The 21,149-nt window shown below is 36.9% G+C and overlaps 1 protein-coding gene across 3 annotated transcripts; it reads left to right on the top strand.

Annotated features, from left to right (window-relative positions):
* Positions 1-129: 129 nt before the first annotated feature.
* Positions 130-12,616, top strand: vax1 (ventral anterior homeobox 1). Of its 3 annotated transcripts, none has more exons than XM_043262364.1 (5): positions 130-192; positions 4,056-4,145; positions 6,599-7,490; positions 9,388-9,575; positions 11,853-12,616. In XM_043262364.1, exons 3-5 carry the CDS (start codon positions 7,274-7,276, stop codon positions 12,399-12,401), a joined length of 954 nt encoding a protein of 317 aa, XP_043118299.1. In that variant the 5' UTR covers positions 130-192; positions 4,056-4,145; positions 6,599-7,273; the 3' UTR covers positions 12,402-12,616. The 3 variants fall into 3 exon arrangements, with proteins under 3 accessions (XP_043118299.1, XP_043118296.1, XP_043118297.1); XM_043262361.1 differs by lacking the exon at positions 130-192 and adding an exon at positions 978-1,060; XM_043262362.1 differs by lacking the exons at positions 130-192; positions 4,056-4,145 and having other exon boundaries at positions 6,219-7,490.
* The last annotated feature ends 8,533 nt before the right edge of the window (positions 12,617-21,149 follow it).

Raw genomic sequence — 21,149 nt, 5'->3', positions numbered from 1 at the left:
TCCTGCATTTTAACCATATGACCACACACTCGCCCCTTTTAAAAACTTAATTAGGGTGATTAAACAACAACTGGGAAAGATATATGTCTGAGTTTAACAGTGAAGAGAGCGTGTTGCAACATCAGCTGGACATGAGACAGACGAACAATAACAAAACAAGACTACAATAAAGAAAATGCTACAGAAAGCAAAGTAAGTGACAAAGCAAGGACATCCGTTTGGGTCACAGAAGCTGATGTATAAATGCTGCCTGTATTAAGCAGGAAGGAAACCTAGTGAGGAGCACTTAACAACATCTCAAGAATAGAGTTTGGTTATAGAACCAAGCTGATTTTTTTTGTTTTACTTTTTGCATTAACTGATATGCATTGTAACTAGTGCTGTCCAACGACATGTGTACTGTATATATTTATTATGTGTATATAAATACAAGATAGAAGGACAAAACAAATTGCAAATAAATTGTCCTCGCTGGTTCGTTATCGTGAGATTTTATTATATTACTTAGGACATTTGGTCCTCACTGCCAAAACTGTAGTCTACTGTAGGCCTAGCTGCCAATTAGTTTAAAATAATACATCTTAATAAGAGATTAACAACAAAATAAATCTTAATGTTTATTAAGTGTGTATGCTGTTATGCGTTTACCCTGTGTTTCACATGTACCCTGTTTAAATCTAGCTTTAATACGTCTACAATTGTTTAACGGCAGACTTAATTAATGTGACAACTTGCCACATCGCGCCATTTGTTGTCAAAATGTTATCAAAGAACTGTTTCTTCTCCGAATAAAAAAAACAAAACAAGAAAAACATTGTAGCTGGACTACAATGTGGAAATGTTCAAAACCCTTTTTTGTAGCTAAAACTCTAAAACATGCGTCTATCCATCTATACATCAATTAAATGTAAAAATAATAGTACTAAATTATTGTAACAAATAATTACTAGCCTCGTGCGAGGTCGGTTTGCTTCCAGAAGATGGCGTCCGTCGCTAAACTGTAACGTTGAGAGGAGCGAAGAAGAGTCGACACAAACACGCGCTGACAAATGTGCTCAAGGTGTGTTGCCATTCTCCACATTTTTGTAAATACATTTTAATCTAGTGTATATATATATATTAGTTGCTTCAGTAGCTCAATTAACCAGCTACTGAATTGTGTAAACTACTGACGGTATGTGCTCCCAGCGTTTGTTCACGGTCTTTGCTAAAAGAAATCTTAAGGAACACACTGCAGTCTATGTGCAGTACAGGTGTCACAGCACAGTCTCGTTTATTCACATACAGATCCCCTCTTTCTACAATGCCGCCCACACCTGCAAATCATCTGTGCATTATATTCCACACGCATTAATTTATCCTCATAGCGTTGCTGTAATAGATTGAGGTCTTTAGCATGCTCCTCTAAGTAGAGCTTTATGGGTGAAATCCTGAAACCAAGCTAAAGTGGGACAGCAGAGGGGGAAGGGAGATCTTTATCCTAAAAAGCCTAAATGCTGCATGACATTTTATAACTGCAGATTGTTCCAACGGGAAAGTAATATTTCTACATTTGTCAGAAAATGACTTTCAAGTCTATTATTTTTAGATAAAATGACATGTATTTATCTGTGCAAATATCTTTTGTGAAGAGAAAAGAAAATCATTAAATGTTCATGAAAATGTGTACAGTTTCTTTGTTTAGATGATTAAATGCGTTTTTCTTTCAAATTATTTTATCATTGGATTGCAAAGCTTTTGTGTGCCTTTTGAATTCTTTAAAAACTTTAAATGACTGGGCTTTTTTAATTTTACGAGACATTGTTGTTTATTGTTAATGTTACAAGACAAAGCTTTTGTTAAAGCTTTTGTTGCACATAAAAGAAAACTGAAAACACAAATTCCTCATCTCTTTGCAGTCCAGCTCATTTAATTAAATTGGAGTGATTGTCTGATGTTTCGTCTCAAAGATGAGCGCCATGACTACACAAACCCCTCCTGCTCCACCTGTAATGGCTCTGAAACCCCACATTAGACCCTCACAAAATGTGCTCTGATGAGAAACCTCAGCCTGTGTTCTTAAACACACACACACACACACACTCTCTGACTCCAGGTCAGACTGACTCGCTTAGATGAAGCAGTGTGTGTGTTGTTGTTTTTTTATTCTCTGCTGGTATTATATGGTCTATTATGATTTGAAGATGGTTCCTAGCACTGTTTTGAACAGGAGAGCAGAGGCTGAGAGATGGTATTGATTTGTTAAATCTGAATGAGAGGCTTTAGGTAACAGAATAGAAGAAAAAAAGGGAACATTGACGACATGCCCTCCAGAACAATTATCTGAAAATCACTTCCGTCTGAAAACAGCCAGGTCTGTGTCTAATCCTTGAGAATATACAAACCATGTAAAACAATGAATACATGACCTGACAGAAAACTACTAGAAACTACCATTTGTATATATATATATATATATATATATATATATATATATATATTATAATAATCATTTATGTAAGTGTTAATTTATGAAACATTTTCTAGAGGGTTTTTTGTTTTTAATAATTTTAAATAAACTCACTATACTTTATATACTCTTACCCGGTTTATAGAGACCCCTGAAAACACTGATTTCACTGAATCAGTAAACACAAAAACTTTTGATTTCATTTCTCTTTTTTTTTGTATCTCTTTTAAATTTATATTCTGTATTTTTGCAAGAAAAAAAACTCTATTTTTACTATATTTAAATAATCACCATATAATTGAAACCTGTAAGCATTACTATGTTGTGGATTCATTGAACATTACTTTTAATCACAGTTTAAGTGCAGACCATGTTTGTATTTACATGTCACATCAAAGTTCATACTCCTGAACTTACTTTTACTAGACAGAGGCGGCTGTCTGTTTCACCCCCAACCCCTCCAACACAATCAACAGACCACCTTTGTGCGAGAGTATGAACCTTTCAAAATATAATTTCAGAACAACCCCTCTCTAGCAGTAGCATGGTATGTTTTGAAACCGTTCCCAGGTTTTGCCTCTACTTGTACATTTGACACGTTGTAGATGGCAGAAAGAGGTACAAGGAACATTAGCAGAATAAAGGTGCTAGCGATATAGAAGAGAGCCTGCTTAGCTCTACTAATGAGCTATTAAGAGCAAGATAGGACTCAAGTCTCTCCCCCTCGGCCTCTTTTGCAGCTAAAACACACTTTGTCTGGTAATGGGTGTATTAGCGGAGTAAGAATACACTGGTGTTAGATGGGGGTTGCGAGTTGGATCTGTGTGCATGATTTTACATCCTGTTACAGTAGCATAAATTCAATGTTTTTACTGCTGAAACATAGCATATTGCCTTTTATTCTTTATTATTTTATATATTGTCACATTTGAACAATCAAAGCTGATGAACAATTTGTAATTAGGCAAGCATATTGCTCCCAAAATGGTTAAAATGTCTATTTTAGATTTCTCAATATTTTTTCTCAATATTGATATTTAGTTGTGCATTCTACTTTTAATGTTGCTTAATGTTTAATGATACTATTAAATGCCACTTATACTGTATATTACATTTATCATTTATATAATTCACTTTGGATCAATTAAAATGACTGTGTTTTGTTGTTTTTAATGTTTTATTTTAGAATATTTTCAATAAAACTGTATTTCCTATTGTATTTTACAATGTTGTTTTATAAAATAGTATAGAATTTTAATCTCAGCCATTTATTTGTTTATCGTCTGTAACATTAAAACTAGACTAAAGTAAATTAAAACCTAAATGAAAACAAACCTAACCTTAAAAATGTTTAGTATAGGCTAGAATTGTAATATTGGTGCATACTGATATATACGTATGCATTTATTTTTTGCTTGATTGGTAATCTGTTTTTGTCTTTCTTATGACTTTAAGTAGCCCTGAAATATTAAATTGTGGGAGTCTGAATAGTTTCACACATTCATAATGTCCACATAGACATTTTATGAAGCAGGTATTCTAATTCAGAGTAGCGGACAATAGTCCTGGCCCTTTTCATCATGTTTTGTTTTTCCAAAATCCACAGGAGGTTTGTAAAATCATGGAGTTCGTAACCCACATGCTGCATCGCCCAGACTCAAAGGAGCTGCACAAAATGTGCCTTTCCCATCTTCAGGTATTGTCATGTCATGTCTTGTTTCTTATTTATCTATTGATATGTCTCACCATCTGTCTTTTTGTCTCTATCTATGTGTGTTTCCGCCCATCTCGCCTTTGTCCCTCTTCTCTTTTGACGCTGAAGTGTTTTGTTGTCTCTAAATAAATGAGGTGGGTGAGTTTTGCCATTCTGACACTGTGGGCTTTACTTACCATCTGATGGAAGGCTTTACCAGCAGTGGCACAATAGAGACAAACATAGAGGAAGAGGAAACAGCACTCATTTTGTTTTGGGATCTGCACAGCAGCTTCATTAGGAGTTATCTGAATAACCTTCACACAGACATGAAATGCCATAGCAAAAATATTAGCATTTCACAATGTTATGACTGCTATTGTTAACGACAGAATTGACTAAACTGAAGGTCAGGACATTAATTTTCTACACAAATCACTAAATTGTGGCATTTAATGAGGCTTTAGAAAGAAATATTTGTAATATTATTTAAGTATCAGAAGGTTGAGGCACGTCATTTTCAGTGGACTGGATGCAGATGGCAGCCAGCTTCCCAAGTCTGGTCCCATTCTTCCATCTAAACTATACTTTCCTATAAAAATACATGCATAAATCCCCAAAACAAAATAAAAAGTTAAAACCTTTGCCTGTATTTGCAGTGCCTGAATTGGTAGTAACCTGGTGAACTTTGGTTCCACCAGTTATTGAAGCAACATAGGCATTTTATTCATATCGATCAGCCATGTTGGAAACTGGTTGACCAAGTGGTTTGTACTGGTAAAGAAACGTATGCGAGAAGATGTGTGGAAAATATATACCTTTAACTTTTCACTTGGACAGTACCTTTTACACCTTTGTGCCTTATGTACTACTAATGTATACAGGAATGGTTTATTTTAGTAACCCAAGGGTTGATATTAATAACGTAAGAATATATTTTAATACCATAAGGGATGATATTAGTAACTTTTACAAACTAAAAGGGTTCAATTTAGTATCTTAAGGATTGACTTGAAGGTATGTATTAACATCTTAAGGGTCTAATTTTACAATTAAGGTCATAATTCATAATTATAAAATATTTGAAGTAAATATAAAATACGTTAGAATAGTTGAAATGAGTCGTTTAAGAAAGCATATTAGAACCTTAAGGGTTGAGATTAGTAAGTTAAGGTTATATATTAGTTCCTGAAAGATTGACATTTATAAGTTTAATATTCATATTAGCATCTTTAGAGTTAATATTTGTTACTTTAGTGTATGTATTAGTATCTTAAGAGATGACAGTGACTTCATGGAGCATATTAGTGTCTTAAAACAAGGTAGGAAACCCTCATCCAAAACCTAACATATGTTGTACTTTTCAACAGGTATTATACAGGACAAATAGTCTTCCAAAGCAAGAGATATGTGAAGACGCCTCTGCACCAAGACAGTTTAGTGTCCCACAGCCTCCGTGCAAGACATCTTCATCTTTTGTTGACCTGGAACGTCTCAGACCACAGCTGGTGTGCGTCCCACCGAACTCTTTTTCCCAAGCTCGGCTCAGAATCACCCCGTTGCCCCTGCGGCCCCCTTTCGTAGCCTCCTCTTACCTTTTCTTTAAACAATCCCTCCCTCTCATCTTTTCTTTAAACAACCTTTCCCTCTCTCCAACAGGCTGCCCCACACACTCACTAAATGAAGTTAGTCCAGCACCCCCCTCCCCATCCTCTTCTGCTCCCTACCAGACACACTCACAGAATTGTTTGTTAATAGTCCAATTAGATAATTGCCATCTTTCACTCCTTTTGCTCTCCGTTTCCCATAAAGGACTGAATGGCTTCGGGAGAGGGGGTTTAACATGAAGAGGGCCTCTGGCCCTGCAAGGTGACAAGAAGGGTCCGAGCCTGTTCCCTGCTCGCAACCATTGGCTTGAATTGAATCATTGTAGCCTAATCAATGGTCTTATTGGATTACAGACCACTGCTGTTCCCCCAGATATTGTTGCGTTGACAATGAAAATAGGCGAGACTGAGTGGGTGGGTGTGTAGTGGTGTGGAAGGAGTGGGAGAGGGGAGGAAAAGGGGGGTCGCTTTGGGTGTTAGCAGTGGGATTTCGGGCAGGTTGAGTTTTTTAGCAGTGCTTTAACAGGTTTCTTGTAGGTTAAGGGGGCTTAGTGATGGTAGTATGGGTTGGGGTGTGCATTAGAGGCGCTGGGTAACTCGGGTGGTTGTGCGCACTGTCCCCCGCTTGACAGAGTTCCCTTGTGTTCATCTCTTTCTTTTGTCAATCCGTGTTCATTACCACTACAGATTCCAAGCGAAGTGGATTCCATTTTTTTTCGTATTCCAGGTCTCTCCGCCTCCCTCATTTCTTTCTCTCTCTCTCTCTCTCTCTCTCTCTCTCTCTCTCTCGCTCTCTTTGCTCTCCACCGATCTTTCCCTCTCTCTCTTTTCGCTCTTTGCTTGTATTAGCTCCGAGGGTGCAGCGTGCGGTATCGGGCCGTTATCCGGGGGGGAGATTCGCCAGCGTGTTCGTAAAGTTAGCCCGAACGAACATCTACAGCCCGAGAGCGGAGGAACGGCCAATGCTGGGGCATCGAGGAATGAAGTGGAACTTTTCTGGCGGTCCGTGATTGCGCGTGGTGGCGATTCGAGGCAAATCATCTCCCTTGAACCTTTGCGAACGAGGGCGGAGAGGGGGGTCGGAGTGAGTGGACCCCTCAATCAGGACAATGTGTATTTCCCAAACAGTTTAGAGTATTCATGAGGTTACGCAAATGTGGAGGCAGCAAAATTACCGTAATCAATTGAAGCGGCGAGCATGCGTCCGTCCACAGCTCTGATTACCCGGAGATCAGCCTGATGTGAATGTTACAAGGAGAGGAGCTGTTAAATTGCTGTTGAATTTGGGTGAGAAGTCTATGATCATTGGGCAAGTGAGTCTGCACAGAGATAATAGGGCAGATCAGTGGACCGGGCAAGTGCTGGTGGCACATTAGCTATCTGACTTCGACTCCAAGCTGCTGTTTTACAGAAAGACCAAACCTATATTACCCAGAATAAGCAGTGTGTGTCTATACCCCGAATAGTTATTTCTTCCCAACAAGGAGAAAAAGAAGGCGAAATCTTCATAGAGGATAAGAGACTATGGAAGTCCGCTACAGCCAAGACTCTGAGTCCGGAATGTTGCTGAAGAATGGACTAAAAGAGGGGAAAGAGGGAAAGGATTCCCAGGGGAACATTTCAAAAACGTTCCTGAAGGACCAGCAGGAGTCCTTCTCTCCATCCGGAGCGGTGGAAAACTGCGAAAAGAGCCGGACGAGCTCAGGAGATCCTGATTACTGCCGGAGGATTCTAGTTCGGGGTAAGTTTAAAAAACACTCCTGTGGAGCTTTCTTTACATTTTGTACTCCACAAAAAACAACAACAACAAAACAAAAAACTGGAAATCGACTTAACGGGAACTTTTACATTTTGTCACTGGTTTTGTTTTGTTTTCCCTCCATGAGTGAGTGTGTATAGATTTGACCAAAGTGTACATGATGCAAATGTATCTACTCCGAATTGAGAACTGAAAATTACTTTTGAGAATTGAGAATTGAGAATTGAGCCAAATTTGTCCTGTAATAAATAAAAAAAAATATTGTTTTATCAGCTTTTATGGTGTGTCTCGTAGCTTTCTGATCCAATTTATCCGCTGCAAATATTTGCAAATGCTATTTAAAATAACATAACATATCTATTACTTTTTTGGATAAAATAAATAGAATAATTATCAAATCTGGAAAGTACTATGGCACTATAGTGTATGTTTGTGAAAGTTTTAATTCTTTACAGTAGAGTTTCTGTGATTTTGAGATTCAAGAAATGATTTTGTTCTTTTTCGACGTAATGAAAAAAATTACTTTTTTGCACAGCTGATTATGTTGGTTATCATTTTTACACAGTCTTATGTTCCGTCTTTAAATTTTAGTGCTTTTTCTTCCTCATCAAAAAATAAACATTATGTGACTTTTTAAATGTTCTGTTACGTTCATCTTTTTATTTACTCGGATTTAAATGGAGATCCATTTTTTTGCATGATTGTGGAGCATGCTTAGAAATGAATCATATTTCACATTAAGGTTTTGTTATGTTTTTAACAATAAAAGATAATATAATATTTTGCAACAATTTGGCTAAAAGCAGCTTATCTATATATTTTTTAATTACTAACATAGTTGTGGAGCCCCTCCTGCTTGTGTCAGCTGATTGTGAAATTCTGGAGAGCAATCAGCTCCATTAATTTATTTAGGTTGTGAAGCTAAATCTAGGTCAGTCTCGGAGGCCTGCTGAAATATGAGGAAATTAACCTGATGAAATTATTGTGTAATTTCTTCAGTCACAATTCAGCAGCCAATATAATTATTATGGATTATTATATAGTTATGGAGACCAGTGTGTGTGTGTGTGTGTGTGTGTGTGTGTGTGTTTTAAATTATTTTGAAGTTGTCACAAACCTAAGCTAATTTTTTAAATAATGTATTTATTGCATATTTTTTTGCTACGAATGCTGGCACATTGCAAAGACACAAATAACAACAAACATAACTTTAATAACTCACCAGATAACATTTTTGGTGTATTTTTAAAATTATTTTATTATTACTTTTGTTTTCAAATCATGCATTTATCTCTCTGTTTTTATTCATTTTCCTAAATACTTGAGTATTTCACATTTTTAGAAATCATTTAAAGCCGTTCAGAGATTGAAAACCCATTCGAAATAAAAAAATGTTTTGCTGTATGATTTGACTATTTTTTTGAAGACTATTTTTTTGTATTTGTGTTTTTAGTTTTTAAGTACTACTTTGAAATGCTTTGAACTTTAATTTAATTTTTTTTTATTTTTAGTCAACATTTGTACTATATGATGAATTCTTAGTATTTTAAATAATACATTTTCGTTTTAATCACTAAAATAACAAAAGTCTAGTTTTCATTTGTTTGCCATTTATGTGCCAGGATATACCTACAAAACTGTGACATTTTTAACAGCTTTTGGTAGAAAAATCATTTTCTTGATTAAAAACGTCTGGGATTATTTAGCTATAAAATAACTGCATTTAATATGTATTGCATTGCTACCTATATGAAATCCTTTAATAATATAAGGATTTCATCTAATGATATGTACAGATATTTTAACGATAATCTTACAGTATTATATTCATGATCATGTAGTGACAGTTTGCTGGAAATATTTTTCCTATCACATTTAGATGCCAAAGGTTCGATTCGAGAGATTATTCTGCCCAAGGGTTTGGATCTAGACCGACCAAAGCGTACAAGGACCTCGTTCACAGCAGAACAGCTGTACAGACTGGAGATGGAGTTTCAGCGGTGCCAGTATGTTGTGGGACGAGAACGAACCGAACTTGCCCGACAACTTAACCTGTCTGAAACTCAGGTACACAAATAAATGCACATATCCATACACATATAAAAAAACCAGTCATTATAAATACTACTGAAATAAACCGGTACAATAAAAACACAAAAATAATTGCCAATGCTATATAACACAAATAGGTTCTCCCAAATATATTTATCCTTATGATGCATGTCTGACGCGTAATCATATTTATTATTTAATTTCATCAAAATGTATTATTAAGGCTCTGTACAAATAAAAAGAAATAGCTATCTGGCTATACGATTTTGATCTTTATTTAATTTGCATTTTGATCGTTCTGTGGCGTCCGATCACATTCCTGATATTTTCCTTTTTTCTGCTCTCACCATCGGTGTAATAGTTTATGGTTTGTTAGTGGCATAAAGGTCTGCTTTACAAAAATAAGCCCAGCGATGCATTTGCGGCACATGCTTTGCGCAGGGGTCAGCAAGAGGTCATGAGCTTGAGATTACATGACTGAACTGTACATGCACTCTCTCTCTCTTTCGGCCTCGGTTTATCCCTCCCTCTCTCTCTCTCTCTCTACGTGTCTCCCTGGATAATCTGCAGTGCGGGGAAACTCTGACTGCAATAGTAAGGCTAATTTTGGAACCAATCTTATTATTTGTTTATTCATTAGTGATCATGTTCATTATACCACACGCTCGCTTGACCAGGTACTACATTTATTATGAAAAATAAGACGATAATATACTTTTATTTTAATGCTCGATTTTCAGTCATATGTTGATCGGGGCTCCCCTAATTAAAAACCCCGAACACCTGCAAACCGACAATGCTTTTCTCAACGTTTCTAATTCTATTGGCCATTTGAACTGTGTCACATTCTATCACATCATCACTCCACTAACGACTTTAAAATTCTTCTGCTCTCCTGTGGGGCGAAATTAAGACATTTAAAGCCCCGAGGCAGATCGGTGCTGCTAACACAGGGAGCACAATAGAGTTAGCTTCACTAATGCCCTCTCTAATGCCCCGTGTTGCAGTGCAGTTCAAATCCATGCCTTGATTACATTAAACCTTCCCGTGTCTGTTCTCGGTCGCCTGATGAGGAGGGTGAAGTGCTCCTTAATGACGGCTTCGTGAAAATTAACATTTGTGTTCTGAAATACGAAATGTTCTGTGGAAAGATCAGACTAGGAAAGTCATCCATTTGTGAAAGCGTACCAGCAATGCGTTTTGTATTCCTTAAAGATAAGTCAAGTACGCACCGAGGACGATAATTGCTGGTAACTCAGTGTTTTTGGTTTTTTTTTATTTGAAGTTATGGTATCCGCAAAACATTGTGAGATTAAAGAAATGCAAACCACAAATGTGCATTTGAATGATTTAGAGACAGCAACAGGTTTAATGTGATAACTCGGTATTTAGCATTCCACTACAACACTGTTGAGGCATGCACTAACAAACAGCCTTGTTAAAAACAGCAGCATTCTTTAGTTAATAATCTTGATTGATCACAAAACCATATAGTGCTGTGATTTTTATTGTGATGCATTTAAGCTGTTTATTTTAGTATATTTATAGATGTGACGGTTAAACTGGATGACACAATTCTGAGATGTTAGTCACACTTCATTGTTCTTATTCCTCTGAAGCTATTATCGATCATTTGAAGCACAGCGAATATAATGCGGGCCTCCTTTTTGCTATAGAAAATAAATATATATTATGATTTTGTTCTGCCTTTGGAACTTGATCTAAACATGTATTATCAGGAAATTGCCATTCCTTTTTCTTTGTAATCCTAAATTAAATGGATGCAGTACAATTACGTGGTGCAGAACGGTATTGATCCATCCGTCCTTGCAAAAGCAGCTCGTGTTGTGGTGTTTTTTTTAAAGAACAAGTGTATGTTTTTGTTCATTGAGTGGGTTTATATTTAGTTTATTTCAAAATTAATTCAAAAGTTTTTACTTTTCAAAATTAATGATAATTTTAGCTAACCTTCTTTTTTTTTTTACTTCTCCAAAATACATTAAATTGGTGCGTTAAAAATAGAAAGATTTTTTTTTACATTAAACTTATATAATCTAATTACATTTTAACTTTTATAGTTTCTATAAAAAGGCTTCTGTAATTAATGCTGTCTTTAAAAAAAAATAAAAGAGCTGTTTTTTACTTTGTAAACTTTATTTATTTTGCATTTATTTACTTATAATTTGCATTTAAATCAATCTGAAGCAGTATTTAGCAAATTTCCGGTATTTTTCATATTTCATTGCTTTGTGTTGTATTTTAAGCTCATTTCTAATACCGTTCTCTCGGCAGGTAAAAGTGTGGTTCCAGAATCGTCGCACTAAGCAGAAGAAGGATCAGGGGAAGGATTCCGAGCTGCGCTCCGTGGTTTCTGAAACAGCCGCCACCTGCAGCGTCCTGCGTCTCCTGGAGCAGGGCCGGCTCCTCACTCCCCCAGGCCTGCCAGGGCTGCTGCCACACTGCGGGAGCTCGTCGCTAGGCTCAGCCCTGCGTGGGCCATCCCTGGGCATCACGGCCAATGGAGGCTCCTCCAGCAGCAGTAGCAGCAGCGCGGCCAGCTCAGGCACAGCCGGGGGCAGCCCCCCGCTGCCGACGGTAACCAGTTCAGGGACAGTCACGGGGCTGCAGGGATCTCAGCCTGCCCACGGGCTGTTTAGCTTCCCTATGCCCTCTCTGCTCGGCTCGGTCGCCTCACGCATCTCCTCCACCCCGCTCGGCATGGCCGGGTCCCTCGCAGGGAATTTGCAGGAACTTTCGGCCCGCTACCTGAGCTCGTCCGCCTTTGAGCCCTACTCACGGACCAATGGCAAAGAAGCGTTAGACAAGAAAGTTTTGGAATGATCGCTAGGGGTTTCCTTTTGTCGGTTTATTGTTGTTGTTGTTGTTGTTGTTGTTGTTTTGGAATTAGTTTAAACTCTGGTTATCTCTCTTTTTTGAATCGCTTTCGCCCCTTTTGTCTCATCAGTGATGTTGTGTTTCCAATCCTGCGTTTTTTCATGTCGTCAACCTGCACACTTGATGCCTCTCAGAATTGTAAAAAGGTGGCACTCATACTTATAGGATTTTCAGAGCATTTTGCACTAAATCAAAGTTTCTCCAATTTGACACAAATGAGAGCTTGAGGAAGGAATGTAGCAAGAGATTATGGAGGGGAGGAGAGATGAAAATGGTTGCTGAGGCAATATTTTCGGGCACTTTTTTCCCACTTTTTTGGAACTGGACAGTCATATTCAGATTAAAAAAACTGATCTGAAAGCTGCTGGGTAAAAACAAAACTGAAAAACAGTATAGAACATAGACGAACCCCTCCCCGATAAAAACTGAACTCACGGCAACATCCTTCGTGTTTTCCTTTTGAAGAACTAAATGTGTTTTTTTTACATAGTGGCATTTGCCAAGTCTCAAATAATGGAATATATATTATACTGGGGTTCATTTCCAAAGGTTAGCATACAATACTGTCATACTGTGGCTTTATATACACAATTAGCTTACAGAGGTCATGAATTTGCCGTATGAAGCTATAAGATCAGATGTCTATACCATTTTGTATTTGTTTGGTTAAACATGTTCTGACTAAATGGAAGAAAACACTGTCACACCGTTAAATAGTCCAATAGTCCTGTGTTCATTGTTCTCTAAATGGTTTCTGTGAGGGTGCTCCCAAAATTGAGTTTTGAAGGCAGTCTCAGTTTGTGAGTTTGTATGTCTTAAATATGCAGTTTTTCTCCTCTGTGTGTGTGTGTGTGTGTGTGTGTGTGTGTGTGTGTGTGTGTGCGTGTGTGTGTGTGTGTGTGTGTGTGTGGGTGCTCGTACTGAAATTGTAGTCCTGGTTTCCATGTTTAGGTGCGTGTTTAACTGAAAACCTTTCGAGAAAACTTGAGACGTCATTTCCTGGGATTAAGAGCATCGACGTGACCCTCACATTATCGGACTAAATGTATTTGCTGTGAGCGGCAACCCCTCTACCAACGCGGCAAAGTTTTCCAGAAGAATCTGAAGCCCTTTCTATTATCAGAGCTGAGACGACGCGGATCTCTGAGGGACGAACAGGGTACGATTACTGTAGTATAAAAGCAAGAAGATTGAATAACTAAAATTGTTATTTTATTGTAAATTATTCACGTCTGTAATAAATAGATCATTAGTATATCTGCAAATAATGAAAGAATGAATGTATGGGGGAAGGGGGGGGTTCTGATTGAACAGCCAATCAAAGCTCTGGTGGTGTTGTCGTTAAATATCTTGAAGTTTGTGAACCGTGGTATGAGTGTGGATATATATTATATATAACTAAAAAAATCAAAACAAAACCAATCTCTTCAGTCTTTCATTTCGTGTGTAAATCCTAAATGCAGTGATGGTTTCTTCATGTGACGTTCTCAGCATCAGTGTAAATCATCCAAGGTCACTTAACACTGCCAGTTCTGTCACAGCGCTGGCTGACTTTGTCTGCTGTGGTGACGGCTGAGAGATACGCAGCCTTGCATGAATGAATTTCTCTGAACATCATGAAATGACAAATACTCCTACTCTTTGTGCATTCAACCTGTATGGAGTATCGGAGTTTGTCTCCTATAGAGTCATTCCTCGTCTCGATATGCTGATCAGTTCAAAGGTTTCGTTAAACTGTTTATGCGGTATGCATTATCACCTTTTAATTTTGAGGCTTTACAACGCAGTTAGCATTTTTTAATTATTATATGGCTGATCTGTGAGATGCAGTGGATGATATAAGGCAAATTAAAAAAAGAAAAATAGAGGTGTGTTATGAAAGATAGACAGCTGTTTTGTTTTGTATTGTTTTTCAAGAAAAGGAGGATTCTAGGGGGATTCTGTCCTTGTAATTTGATTCTGATTTTGCACAGTTGTATTTTTTAAAAGAGACAGACTATTTAAAAAACGTTGGGAGTATTAGGAGAGGATGAGTAAAATGTTTTTTTGTTTTATGAAATGTTTTTGTAAATTTATTTTAGAATTATTTTAGAAGGTTGTAGAATGGCAATTACAAGCCAAGTGAAAGCAGAACTTTTCAGTGCAGTTTTGCAAAACAGTTCCTAAACACCACATCCCAGCTGTAAAAAAAAAATAAATTCTGCAGGGTTTTTTAGTTGTCCATTTTTTTATTTAATTTTTGTAACATTAAGTTTTAAAACTCCAAATATTTTTTCAATACATGGTTCAAAATCTGGCGTTCACTTTGAATCTCCTGAATTTAAAATATAAATTTGGTTGATATTCATTCAGGAGACTTTAAATTAATTTTTCCGATTTTGATAAATACTTTAATTTATTGTTTGTTTCTCTCAATTAATTTTATATTTTATTATTACCTAAAGATTTGAGCAGAAAACATGGGGTTCAAACCCTTATCGCAACCATTTAAAAAATGTGATTACGTGTCGTTATAGCTTTCAGTTTGAACCATCACATGTATGTGTGCATGTTTATATGTATGCACTGATTGGAGGCTTCTAACTAAAGGCCTTTGTCACTTTGGTACTCTGAGTTTTTGAGCAGTCTCTGCCCTTCTGAGTCTTGGGAATCTTCCTAAAAAAACAACGATCTTGGCCTCCTCTCTCCCTCCCCCCCTCGCTCCATCTCTCCTCCCTCGCAGCCCAATTAGGCTGAAGGTCGAGCTGCATTGTGGTTGGGGGTGAGGGAACGGGTGGAGACGATGGGGGAGAGTGTGAAAGAGGGAAGAGGGGGGGGGATTGAGTGAGACCACCAACACGTTCCCTGCGTCACATGACTAGCCCTTAAACCCCAGCCTACGGCGGGAGGAAACGCAGCATCCTGTGGGTGTTTTGTGCTCTTTGTGCGTCCCTTACTTCCTCTTTTATTTGAGCTTACGTATGGTGATCAGAGCGTAAACTCACGCTGTGAAAGAAGCCTGTATGAGCGTGGAGTGGACTCGTGACCCCCGTGTTCCCGGGGAGCGCTAAATCCCATCACGGCTCTCCCCGTTTTTCCCTGAAGTGTCATACACGCTGACAGGATTTTCTAACTAACTGATCCAATAAACCAATCAGAGGATTTCAAAAAGCGGAGCAGCTACACGTCACTAGCTTTGGCACTTGGACTTGCCTGTGCCCTTAAATTTCAAAACAACCTGTGCTGGCCGAAAATTAGATTAGAAAATGCAAAAGGCAACAGCAACCCAAGCGCCCAGAGAATCGGTTTGTATTTCGAAAGAAAAAAATCAAATAAACACCTCAATTGATACAATTTAAACGAAATTAAAAGAGGTGGTGTAGACCTGAAATTAAAAACCGTGGTTTTTATTTCCACGTCTTGGTCATTGGATGGAATTGAATATTTACTAAATGCTTAATATAAATAAATGATTTGTGCTAACTTTCTTTGCCACTGTGCACATCTAGATGAATATGTAATCGGATATTTAGCGATCGTGTGGATTGACAAAAATAATGTGATCAAGACATCCAATAAATTATAAAATAATTATTACATTATTAAATGATTTAGATATAAATCTATCATTGAGATGGTTCTTATTTAAAAATACTAATATCTACGCTTTAGGTACTGTAGTAATGTATTATGTACCTGTAATGCTCTAATTTGTACCATTTAGGAGTAAATAAGGTAGCTTTGTACCATCCCAGTGACAGCTTTGTACCTTTTTTTTCAGAGCGAGTAATTAGAGGCGTTGCATAAAGGCTAATAAGAGTTAAAGGGTTTTGAGCTGATTAGCTGCCCACAGTATAGAGATAACGTATGACTGTTTATGACAAGAGACCTGCTGACCAGGTGGCATAACACTAAGCCTATTACATATCTGACACAGCAGACGTCTCGAAACAATAATTAGCGATCCCAACGACGGGCCCTGCTGTGGTAGATTAAATACAGATGTTGTTATCAAATCACACAGGTTTCAAACAGCAATTACGCAGGTGGTATAAACACCATTAATCGCCACATTAGAAGCAACAAGCATCTCATTGAGGCGCTGGAGAGCCGTATGGGGTTTGGTCGGCCCGCGTGAGAGGCACTACACCAAAATAGCCCATTTCATAATGTTTTTGCATTGTTGTGTAATATTTTGAGCAATTAAAAATCACTTGATTTTTAACAATAGCACAATTCTGTAGTAGCAGAGGATTCATTTCCCACAGCGTCAGAGTTTCAGCCCTGCGTTTTGATTCAATTTGGAGCAAGGTCGCTTCAATGAACAATAATAAATACATCAACACTCCAACCTCCCTCTGCCTGGACCAAACCGCACCACACAGCCCTGATTTTTTTACTTTTTTTTTTTTTGTGTGGAAGGATTGTGAAACGGATGATGTATTTTAAGCGAGGGCATGACTCCAGTGGGTGGGTACTCTTCAGGGGCATTAATTTGCTATTTTTTGCATTCTGTCTGAAACATTTGGATTGACTCTCAAGAGACTTCACAAACGGCAGCATCACCACCGCAACACCCACCCACTCCAAACTCTAGTGCTTTTCCCTGCCAACATGTTTCACATTGGAGTGTGTGTATGTGTGCGTAAACTCATATGCATACAGTATGGGTGTGTTTGTGTGTGTGTGTGTGTGTGTGTGTTTAAGAGAGAGAGGGAGAGAGAGAGAGAGTTAGGTTCAGAGGTTCAGATCTTCAAATCTCAAACATTAGATTTGAGTTTTGGACCTATTGTACCTGCTGCATGTAGAGAGAGACGAATCTAGTGGGAGAATGAAAATCACTGATAAGTGTGTGAAGAGTGTGTTCAAACATGTAGTGTAGCTGTCAGTTAGGAAGAGTGATAATGATAGTTGAGTGGACTAAGTTACGCAGATGCGGATGCAAAGTGATTCTACAAAAAAATAACTTTCCTTGAATTAAAGTCGTGAAAAAAAAGACACATCTGACACAGGTTTTTATTTTTTTATGTAAATTTCTGGTCTTATTTTAAATAAAAGAAAACAAATACACACACATGCGTGCAAAAAACATAAAAAATACTCCACCTCTGAAACAAATTAGAAATTTGCTGACATTGTTAACCCCGTCTCTCCCACCACTCTCTCATCACAGACCAGTCAATTCCGATAAACACAAAATATAACAGCAAACAGGCCTACATTTATTTCTTTTAAAAATGTTTTTGCTCAGAAATGCGTCACATTTCGTAAGTAAAATGGGTCTAAAATATATTTTTTTCTTATAGATTGTAGAAGTTAATCAATAGACTCCAAATGAAAATCGTTTACTCACCCTCATGACGCTCTAAAACAATATGACCATAAGAACATAAAATAAAACATTTTGAACAATATCACAGATTTGTGTGTGTGTTTCCCATGCAACGGAAGATTACCAACATTTTTCAGAAAATTTGCTTTTTGCGTTCCACAGAAGAAAGCAGGCCAGATTTGGAATGACATGAAGATGAACAAATAATAACAGAATTTTTTTTTTGTGATTTGGTGAGCAATCGCTTCACGAAGACCGCATATGCAGCATCCCTAATGTTTTGACTAAAGATTTGGGCTTTTAGGATCTGAAAAGTGAACTACATTTCTCTATTGCAAAATTCTCCAGTGGCCATAACTCCCTCACAACCTGCACCTGCGAAGCTACTTTTAGTTTTTGGCTGATAAGAAAAAAGTGAGCTCTTAAAGCCTATATATAGCGCTGGACAGGTTTTAGCTTTCCTGCCATATACTGCAGGAAAAAAAGTCACCTCATTGAGGTCTTTTGTTGCTCTTGGGTGGTATTCTATCTGAAGCACTTTCAAGTAGTTTAAAACTGTTAAGCCTTAATGGAGAGACAGAGAGTGATAGAAAGCGATGGCAGCTGGATGTCTCTATGTCCCTGAAACTGACACTAGAGAGACAAACCCATTCTTTGTCAGTTATCCTTTTAAAGACATGTTACATTCTTAAAGGTAAATCTACCATTTGGAGGAACTTAATAACCTTGATCAACTCCTCCAGGTAAGCTTTTACATAATTAGATGATTGATTTCATGTGCGAGTGAGGTTTCAGCTGTATAGAATGAATTGTAACCGCAGACCAGATGATCCAGTGTGCTGGCAGAAGAAAGATAAAGCTTTATTTTTTATTCATTTTCTCAATATCAGCCAACTGTGAGATGAGTCACATTGCAATTTAAAAAAATGTATTAAAATACTGACTTATGGTCATTGATATAAAAACATTATATAAATGTGTTACTACAAAGTTTGGGAAAATAAAGAAATACCGACTTGATTGTTCATAACAATGCTTCATGGGAGTGGGCGGTCCCAGATTTTTTTTTTTACTGCCATTTGTGTTTCCATAGTAACCGTGAATTCTCTTATTGGTGGAGCTCTCTTCGGATTATGGATATTGTAATTAATAATTACATTTTTAAATAATTTATTATAAAAAAATTATCATTTGTACTTATGAAATGCTGTTGTTGCAATTTATTGTAGCGTATTTATTGGGCGGAATAAAGTTTATTGGGTTTTCAAAGCGCCACATATTTTGCGTGTGTGTTTACTGTATACATTTTAAAGATGTATTTTTCATTAAAGCATGCATAGGCAAGGAATCAAGAGATAGTTGTCAGAGGATTATACAAGCCTTAGTCTGTTATATAAAAACACAACATTTGTAAATGGACGGTAATGCATGAAGGTCTGAATATAAGAACATTTCAAATCAGTTTAATATAAAAGTAAGAACCTTTTAAAAATTGTATGTCATCTTTTCGGTGCTGAAGCCTTAATTAACACTGTGCTGCTATTTCATAAGCAAGGCCCTCACCTCAGTAAAATAAGGTGATTCATTCATTCTCTAATTCATTTACAGTTGCTATTCACCTCTTATAAGTTTTATTGTTTTACAGCACTAAAGAGGATTTAATTTGACTTTTTTTGACACTGATCAACAAAATAATATTCATTCACGTCAAAGTGATTTTTTTTCTGTCTTTCTTTTTTCTTTCTTGCTTTTTTTCTTTTCTTTTTTTTCTTTTTTTTTTTACAAATTAGCGCAAATGTATTACATTTATTATACATGAAATAATAATTTGCCTATGTTTTCATTCTCTTTGAGTTGGTTTTTAAATGCACTTCTATCAATGATTCTAGCCTTGAGTCTGTATGGTAAATTATTAATGTGACTTCTAAAACCAAGTAACTGTACCAGTGCTGATTGAGGGGTTGAATACCTTCATTTTCATACCTTCATAATATTTTAAAAATTATGAAGAGATATTTTCAGGATTAATTTTGGTTTCAGCAATGTCAAAAGTGCACTGGATATTTAATATTTTATCGATAAATAAATATAAAGATAAATATAGACATGTGAACAAAATACTATACTATATATATGGTACCCAACCCCCCCCTACCCCCACCCCCATCGAAATGACCCCCTTTGGATTGTTAATTTTGTGCATTACGTAAAACTTATGAAAAAAAATGTCTAGTTGTGATAATTCACGAATTAAATAACGCCGATTGGTACTGTAAAAAGCGCGAGCGAACAAAATTCATCTTTTTTGGCGCAAAATGGTTCAAACGCCACATTTGAAGTTCTTTAGAAAGAAGACACAAGGTATGATTTTATCTTGTTTGGAATTTAATCAGCTACATTTCCCTGACGTATTGTGCTGTGTGACTGTGAGGGACTGCGAGAAGAAAGGAGGACATATGCAAAAAATGTCATTGTTGTTGTTATAATATTTAAACTATTGAATATTGAAACGCGTCCAATAACAGGTAGAATGCTCTTATAATTTCAGCAATGGAAAAAATATATATATATACATACACACACGTGCGCTAGTACATGTGAGCTATACATTTTATACAATAGTGCAGAGCAACATATATTTCGAATCTATTTTTGAGCGAATCGAGTGATCCAGTGAATCAACCGTCCATTCAGATGGACTCGCTCTCTGCTTCCCAAATGTGTATATACTATCCAACCTATCTTACCTAAATCATATTCAAAACTTCAAATATCACATGGATTTTAAGATGGACAGTATGCACACTGGGAGGCAGACATAGTTTCGTTTCCAATCGAATCAGCCGTTTTGAACGAATCGTTTAATTTTAATTAATTGATCAATAGATCGTTAATTAAAACAGGGATTTTCTGCCACCTACTGGCAGTTTTATTGCCATTTATTTAACCATGACAGACCTAAACCAGCCAAAACCACATTCAGCTAAATATTCATTATTTATAAATATTGTCCAAAGTGCCTTAATTTCAAGCCAAAGCAGAAAAACAACTTACTTGCAAATAATAGACTAGTTATTTTAATAAGGCATTTTCATATATAAAATAAAAAACTTTTTTAACTGAGACAAATTTTGCAATTAGTGTGTAAAATTAGCCACAAGACCCATATCACCCCTATCCCCAACGACCCCCTCACCCTTTTTTTTTTTTTTTTTTTTTTTTTTTTTTTTTTTTAACAATTCTACCACTGCTCGTAGTTTTCAGTGAGCACTTCTCACAAGTCCTAGAACACAAAAGTAATTTCGTGGAAACTGTTCTTTTTAGACGCTTGCTGACTCGTGCTCGCGCTCGCGCTTGTACGCGGTCGCGCGCACGTTTTTACG

This window comes from Puntigrus tetrazona, chromosome 17 (assembly GCF_018831695.1).
Source record: "Puntigrus tetrazona isolate hp1 chromosome 17, ASM1883169v1, whole genome shotgun sequence".
NCBI classification, from domain to species: Eukaryota; Metazoa; Chordata; class Actinopteri; order Cypriniformes; family Cyprinidae; genus Puntigrus; species Puntigrus tetrazona.
This window is presented reverse-complemented; position numbering and strand designations above follow the sequence as displayed.